Source organism: Ricinus communis, chromosome 7, assembly GCF_019578655.1.
Source record: "Ricinus communis isolate WT05 ecotype wild-type chromosome 7, ASM1957865v1, whole genome shotgun sequence".
NCBI lineage: Eukaryota > Viridiplantae > Streptophyta > Magnoliopsida > Malpighiales > Euphorbiaceae > Ricinus > Ricinus communis.
This window is the reverse complement of record NC_063262.1, coordinates 7750452-7758723: the sequence shown is the minus strand read 5'-3', so window position 1 is coordinate 7758723 and position 8272 is coordinate 7750452. Positions and strand designations below refer to the sequence as shown.

The following is an 8272-nucleotide window of genomic DNA, read 5'->3' as shown; positions in this document are numbered from 1 at the left end:
TTGATTCTTACCTATTAAAATTTCCGACTGATTCATATACCGAGCTGTTAATCAAAGATCGAATATAAATCTAACCAATTAAGTTCACGCTTCGAATCAACCTTTAGCTAAATCTAAACATTCCTAATTATATTTTATAATTTATTATAATTATACTTTTAAATTTTAAACTTTAAAAAATTAATTCACGAGTTTAAAATATAACAAAAGACATGCAAGCATATATAAAATCAGTTGATTAATAGAACATAAAAAAAACTATTCATTTTACCTTGTATTGAACTTCAACGAGTTAAAGGACAATAAAAACAATAACTAATATTTAAATTTTAGAACCATTGACAGAGCGGCTTATGTTTGAATCTACTCTTCCACCCTTACCAATTTTTCGCCTAAAATTAATTAAAAAAAAAAGGAAAAGCTGAAACTTAAGGTTTCTTTTCATCATAATATAAAATATTATAAACTCAACTCGATCAAAACGTAGTAACAAATGAGTTAGGTGATGGCTATATGTACCAGATAGATACGATTATCAGATAATGAAAAAATAAAAGGGAAAAAAGAAAAGACAAAAACTTAAGTTCGCAGAAAAGGACTCCAAAAACGAAGGGTTTCTCAATTTATGTTATTCACTTTGCCTATAAATTGAAAAGCATCCTCCAAAATAAATGTCTGAATCCATCAATCCATATACATACACATATACATATATATACACACACAACAAGAATAGAATATGGGTTCTAATGGAGAGGCAAATTATTTCAGTGTCACAGTGAGCAAGGAGGAGGTGGTGGCAGCCGTACTACCATCGCAGGAACATTGGCTGCCACTCTCGAACCTAGACTTGCTTCTCCCCCAACTTGATGTCGGGGTTTTCTTCTGTTACAAGAAGCCAAAGATGGGTTTTGGGTCCATGGTAAGTGTTCTTAAGAAGGCCATGGCTGAAGCTCTGGTGTTATACTATCCCTTTGCCGGTGAGGTTGTGGCTAACCCATTGGGTGAGCCTGAGCTTTTGTGCAACAACCGTGGCGTGGACTTTTCTGAGGCTTTTACTGATGCTGAGCTTGTAGACCTCAACTTGTATAATCCTGATGTCTGCATTGACGGCAAAATTGTACCTGAAAAGAAGAATGGTGTTTTTGCCGTCCAGGTCTGTAAACTTTCTCATAAACCCTACTCTCCCCTTTCTTCATCACCATCTCTCCAACCGTCGCTTTCAACTGTCATATTCTGGTTATCATGCGCATTTGATGCAAATATGGACATGTATCCACATCTTCTTTTTTACCCGTAATGATTTCTTAAAAAAGAAAACTATAAGAAAGTTAACAACAGATGAATTATACTACAGAGTTGTTATCCCTTTAAACTCACTAGAAAAAGCTTAAGAAACCCATATAATATATAGAAGGGATAATTCAAACACTTTTCTAATTTGGAAGGAATAATAATTTAGTACCCTCCGAATCATTCATATATATTTGTAATAACATGCAAACAATTAATTATCCAATGAGGCAGCATCCAATTAATAATTTCTTGTTAATTGTAATTAGCATCATAATTCATATTATTTTATATCAATGAGGGGACCGAAATCCTCGAACTTGAAGTCTTACGAAAGTTACGGGTGTATCAGTACTCTTATTTAATTTAAATCCAATAATTTTCATTTACAGAACCTTACTGGTTTTTATACTGTTTAGAAACATATAAGGCGACATCCTTTCCACCCATTCTGGAGAAGAAAATAACATGTTTGTTTTCAAGAAAATTAGTTGCATCATTCTCATGTTTAATACATATGTTTATTTTTGCCTTTTTTTCTTTATCGAAGATAACTAAATTATGGCTTTTAATTCTTTTAAATATATATATATATATATTATGAATCGAATAGCACTAAACTTTATAATATTATAACTCTAGCTATAATCTTTCCACAATTAATGTTTCTTTAGATACTACTGAAGAACATGAGTAACATCTGCACATGCTCCCCACCGAATGATCCCTATACATACATATATATATATATATATATAATTCAAATTGTCGGCAGTATAAATAACCCTAGTAGCTTCATTATATTATTAATTGTATACAAATTGATTTGATTAAACAACTTATTTTTTTTTAAAAAAAGGAAGATAAATCATACATTTGGTAAGACTTGAACTTGTCTAATCTAAAACTAATCCTTTCTTTTTCACGGAAACAAATGCTTAATATTTATTCTTCTTGCTTGACTATTCTTGGTTAACAATTAAAAGGGAAAGTAAATTAAGTCTTTGTAAGATAATATATTTTTCTGGTTGTGTTGCGTGTAATTGAGACCTTGGTTAACCATTATGTTTAAAGTAAACTCCCAAGTTGCATATTAATTAAAATTAATTAATTAAATAATTTGTTTTCAATTATACCGCTGCTTCGAGTATATCTATCGTCATTTTATAAATATTTAATTAGTCATTATAACACTATGTACATATTTATTATTTCAATTTTTTTAAAATAATTTGTTTACAAAAAAAGTGAGTTATTACATCTATACGTAAAATACTGGAGCTTTTATTTTTTAAATTTGGTGATGTTTCAAGTTTGTTTATTATCATTATGTTAATTCATTACATATTCAACCCCTATTGCTCATGTAATGAGATACGTACGCCTATATTCAAATATTAGAACATGTTTCTCTAATACTCTTGAATACTCATCTCTAGTACAAAGCATGCGAAATAGATAAAGATAAAAAGTGTTTAGGAGGTGGGGTTAGGCTTAATCTAAAAGTAGCTCAAAAGTTGTTAATCATTTCGTTGTTAATAAATATTCCAATCATTAGCTCATATTTTAGTAATCAAATAGGGATTGGCCACCATAATTTGTCTTCTTTCAACATTACAATACATGATCGAGTTTAATCATATTTGTTTGAACTTTACGATTAATCCTTGTGCTATATGTCTAATTTTCATTTAAAATTAAAATCAATATCAACTTATGTTTGTAAGAAAATGTCTAGTTCATTTATGCACATCCACCAAAATATCAGATATTGGTAAAAGAGCCAAAACTTTTATATTTATATACATAGGAATATAGTATAAATAAATAAACACATTATTTTGAGCAAGTACATATGTATGTATAAATATTTTTTTCTTATTTTATATGGAGGTCTTCACTTACATATTAAATTGATAGACGAGTGATATATATTTATTAATTTTAATAATAAATATGTATTAATTATTTAGTATAAAAATATTGAATACATAGATATCTGTGTAATTGACATGCTTGTTACAATATATACATCTCATATGGGCAATTCGTTATTATGTATAAACAAGATTGGTTAGATGCATATTTATGTCTCTAAATTTTGATTATTTAGTCAATATAGTATTCTAACTTTCAATTTAACTTAACGGACACATAAACTTTTTTTTTTTGTGATATTATAATATTTTTTGACATATGTCTTCATTCTGCACATTTATATATATCGCACAAAAGTATTTAAATATTATTAAAAAATAAAGTTGAAGTGCATGTTAGGTTAAATTGAAAATTAAAAAGATATTTAGATATTGAAAATGATAAAAAATCAGATATCTATAAAATTAAGTTCGAAGTTAAAATGTTAAATTTACTAATTCAGAAGCATAAATAAATATGTATTTAGCTAACAAGATTTGTTATGTTTTATTAGTAAACTGCTCTATTTTTATATGATAATGCATGGTAGATTACCAAGCAGCATATATCATTTGACATTTTCCCCTTGATTTGGTAATCAATTTTCAGGCGACAGAATTGAAATGTGGAGGAGTTGTGGTGGGATGCACATTCGATCATCGCATAGCAGATGCCTACTCAACCAACATGTTTCTTGTTTCATGGGCAGAAGCAGCTCAATCCAAACCTATATCAACTACTCCATCCTTGAGACGATCTTTACTAAACCCTAGACGTCCTGGTCACATCCACCCTTCTCTTGACAACATTTACCTACCCATCTCCTTATTTGCACTACCCAAAGATCCTAAAACCAATAATCTTGATGATCATGACCATCTTATTAGTCGGATATACTACGTTAAAGCAGATGAACTTACTCAACTACAATCTCTTGCTAGCTCTAATGGAAACAAAAGGACCAAACTCGAGTCATTTAGTGCGTTCTTGTGGCAACTGATTGCCCAATGTGCTAGCAAAAATAATACCAAAAATGGGAAGACAAAAGTATCAAAGATGGGGATTGTTGTGGATGGAAGGAGTAGGTTATTAAGTGATGACAAGATGTGTACTTACTTTGGAAATGTCCTTTCCATACCATATGGTTGCATGAAAATTGATGAACTTATTGAACATAAGCTGAGTTGGGTAGCAAATAAAGTCCATGATTTCTTGGAAAGTGAAGTGACAAAGGAACACTTCTTGGGGCTGATTGATTGGGTAGAAGCACATAGGCCAGAGCCAGCAGTTTCTAAGATATATGCAAGCAATAAGGAAGATGGACCAGCTTTTGTGATATCTTCAGGACAAAGATTTCCTGTTTGTGAAGTGGATTTTGGATGGGGTATCCCTGCTTTTGGGTCATATCATTTCCCTTGGGGTGGAAATACAGGTTATGTAATGCCAATGCCTAGTCCAGCAGGGAATGGTGATTGGGTATTGTACATGCATCTATTTAGAGAGCAACTGGAATTCTTAGAGATTGAAGCTGCCAGCTTTTTCAAGCCCTTTGAACTGTGATAATCTTAAAGCAAGTATTTCCATCAGGCTAGCTTGTTTAACAGTTATCCTTAAATTAAACCATGTTTTCTCTTTGTTTTGTACAAAGAAGTTTATGGATGTTCATTTTCCAGGCGTGATAATTTCCAGACATCACAATTCGAGCAGTTAAATTAATTAGCATCACTTGATGTACTGTCACTGTCTTGGAAGAGATGTGCAATGATCCAGTAATTAATGCCTAAAATGAGTTGAAATGTTATTATCATTCATTGCTTAACTTTCATTGGTAGACCGCCCATCGTTTCCAATATCTTAAGCACACGATTCTCATTCCTATAATCTTTATATTTTGTGCTTAGTCTATAGATTTTATAAGATTATTCTTTCCATTTCAAAATAAGTATCATTTGAAAGAAATTCTTTATTCTAAATTAAGTATCACACCTTTATTGGAAGGTCAAAATATATAATATGAATAGTCATTTTCTTACATCCAGTGTGCCCAAAAACAAATAATCTTACCATTTAAATTAGACTTCAAAGATAAATTAAATATCACTAAAAAAAATTAGTGAAATATTAATTATCTTTTCTAATTCTATCCTTATTTGTGAAAATTAAAATATATATTACTAAAAAAATATTTAATTTTATTAAAATTAATTTTTACTATAATTGAAACTACTTAAACGATAATTACTTTGAATTGTACACAAATAAAACTAAACATAGCCCATAAGGTATCATATGCACGGCAATGTACATAATTAATAGAGGAAATTATACTCTATATTCTCTTTATTTTCTATTTTTATTCCAAAATTATATCATCAACGATATTGATATATTTTTATGTTTTTTCTTTTGAAATATTTATATTCTTATACTGGTTTGATTTAATTCATTTCTTTTATTATTTTTTTACTTTGTCGTTTCTTCTCCTCATTTTTTATACTAGATCGTATTATTTCTTTGGTATTTGATATTTTCTTTTATTTTTTATTAGATTTCTTAAATCTATCAGTTCGATTGATATCAATCTCTTTCTTTTTTACTTAGCTCTTCTAGACAAGTTATTAAGAAATTAACGAAATCTGACAAGGAATTAGCAATTCAAGTAATACAAGAGTTGATTCTTCATCTTAAAAAAGTAACTTTTATTCTATTATTGAATTCACCTAACCAAATAATACCAATTTTATTGGGAATATCCAGTGCAGAGTCACTAAATGGATAAGTCATCAATTCCATAAAACGATTTATGATAAAAAAAAGCCATCTAAATAAAAGAAAGATTGTTGTGAATGTATATTTTTATTTATTTATAGTTTATGTTTAGTTATTTTTAATTTCAGTTTGATTTATTTTTTATAATTCGTTTTATTATTAAATTTATATTTTTATTTGTTTTATGTTTAATTTATATTAAATCTATATTAGGATTTTTGATAAGTTGTTAGTTGCTTGAAGTCGAATTTATTTATGAGTTTTTTTGGGTTATTTTCTAATTTTCTTATGTTGTTCTTGGTTTATTCTTTATTGTATATTTTATTAATTTTTTGGATGTTTGTATTTATCTTACTTATTTTCATATTATATAATGATTATATCTTAAGTATTTTGTTACATTTTTTTTTTTCACAAAAATAATATATATATCAATATCAAACATAAATTTTTCATAAATCAAATATGAACTTAACTAAGCATAAATCTAAAAAACTCAACAAATACAGATAAAAAACTCAATAGAAACCAATTAAAAACTGAACTACAATGAATAAAAAAACTCAACATAAACTAATTAAAAATTAAATCAAAACTAATAAAAAAGTCGATACAAATATCTTAAAATTTTTAGAGAAATGAGATATTTTTAAAAAGTCAAAACGGATAACTTATTTTTGGTGTACATATATTTATATATAATCTAGAGTATGTCAGACATAATTTTTTATGAATAGAAAAATACTCTCTTAAAAGTTTTAACACAGTTATATATTTAAAGTTCGAAATCGAAATTTTTATTAAATTAGAAGCGATAACATTTTGTATAATTATTTTATATATTAAATTATATACTTTAAACATTCCTAATTAATATCGATGGGCGGGGAAGTATAACAAAGTTGGGCAATTCCTATCGACCACTCACCGCCTCTTCTTTTGTCAATCTCGGAAAGCCAAGTTGGAACAAACCCTTCAACAACTGGATTGAAGCTAGGAAATTTAGGAAAAAAATAATAATAAAAAAAAAGAAATAATTTAAGATTTCTATAATGGCAGTTACTTTATGGTGACACTGACATTTATAAAATTATCCTTTGAAATAAAATTATTGAAAAGCAAATGAGCTGCTAAAAATAATACCTAAATGATTTTCACGTGTCCCAAAACCATGTTTCACAATATTAATTACAATAAATAAATTATTTATATCATCTAAAATTAAGAAATTATTATTTATGATATTAAAGATAATGTACATTTATATTAATATAATATTAAATATATATAAAAATATTATTATTTAGGATTTAAATTATTATTTAATTAGATATATGACTTATTAATCAATAACTTAATAAAAAAATTTATAAAATTATATATAAATTTAAATATTATATGTAAAAACATATATATATATATATATATATAGGTAAATGTAAAAGCTAAAAACACAGATGAGAGATTATATATTATAAGAGTTAAAAGTATAGAAATAATAATAATAATAATACCATTTAAGCTTATTTAATTAATAAATATAATACATGTCCCGACAATAAAGAATTAATATAAAAAAAAGGTTCTTTTCGAGCAGTAACTAGTGTCAATTTCATAGCTGATAGAAAAAACTTGCAAAAATGGTGTCAAGAGTAGTGAGTAAAATAGAAAATGATGGTTTGGATAACAAGAATCCAAGGTTCTGAGTTATCACCTAACTTCACAATAATTGCAACAAATCAAACATATTTGAGGACTTTATCTTCTTTATACGTTAAAACCAAACAGAAAGACAAAGATGAATCTTGTTACTATTCCAATGTCTTCCTCCTCCATTGATTCTGTGGGTACTTTTTTTATTTTTATTTTTCTTTTTCTTTTTTCATTATTAGTATTATAAATGAGGAAAATAAACTCAAATTTTAATTTAATTCAAGATGATATGTATATATATACTGTTGGACTGGATCTATATATTCGTGTTATAACCCTTTTTTTCAAAAATAATTCATTATATTTGTTTAATTTAAATAAGGTTTATGGTTTCTTGCAAGGAGTTTGATTACTACTTAGGACAAAAATATGTCCATCTTCTCAAAAGAACATGCCAAGCTTCAATTATAATGTTAATGTTGAAAAGCAAATTCCAAAATACATTAATCCAAAGAATAAATCTGGTAAATGTGATTGCTTAAAATTCACATGTTCATCAGAAGTTAAACCTGAAAATCAGAATGCAATAAATTCTTTTTATTTCTAATATTGTTTACATCCAAATTTAATATTAGCTCAA

The 8272-nt window shown here is 27.3% G+C and overlaps 1 protein-coding gene across 1 annotated transcript; it reads left to right on the top strand.

The window, feature by feature from the left end:
• Positions 1 to 214: 214 nt before the first annotated feature.
• LOC8286270 (coniferyl alcohol acyltransferase) lies at positions 215 to 5017 on the top strand. The gene is made up of 2 exons (XM_002531998.4): positions 215 to 1156; positions 3820 to 5017. Exons 1-2 carry the CDS (start codon positions 740 to 742, stop codon positions 4768 to 4770), a joined length of 1368 nt encoding a protein of 455 aa, XP_002532044.2. The 5' UTR covers positions 215 to 739; the 3' UTR covers positions 4771 to 5017.
• Positions 5018 to 8272: the final 3255 nt, after the last annotated feature.

Bases quoted from the DNA above. Each gene is read 5' to 3' on its own strand.
- LOC8286270 (XM_002531998.4), top strand. From the start codon at position 740: ATGGGTTCTAATGGAGAGGCAAATTATTTCAGTGTCACAGTGAGCAAG. The intron at 1,157-3,819 runs GTCTGTAAACTT...ATCAATTTTCAG, and splicing joins ATGGTGTTTTTGCCGTCCAG to GCGACAGAATTGAAATGTGG.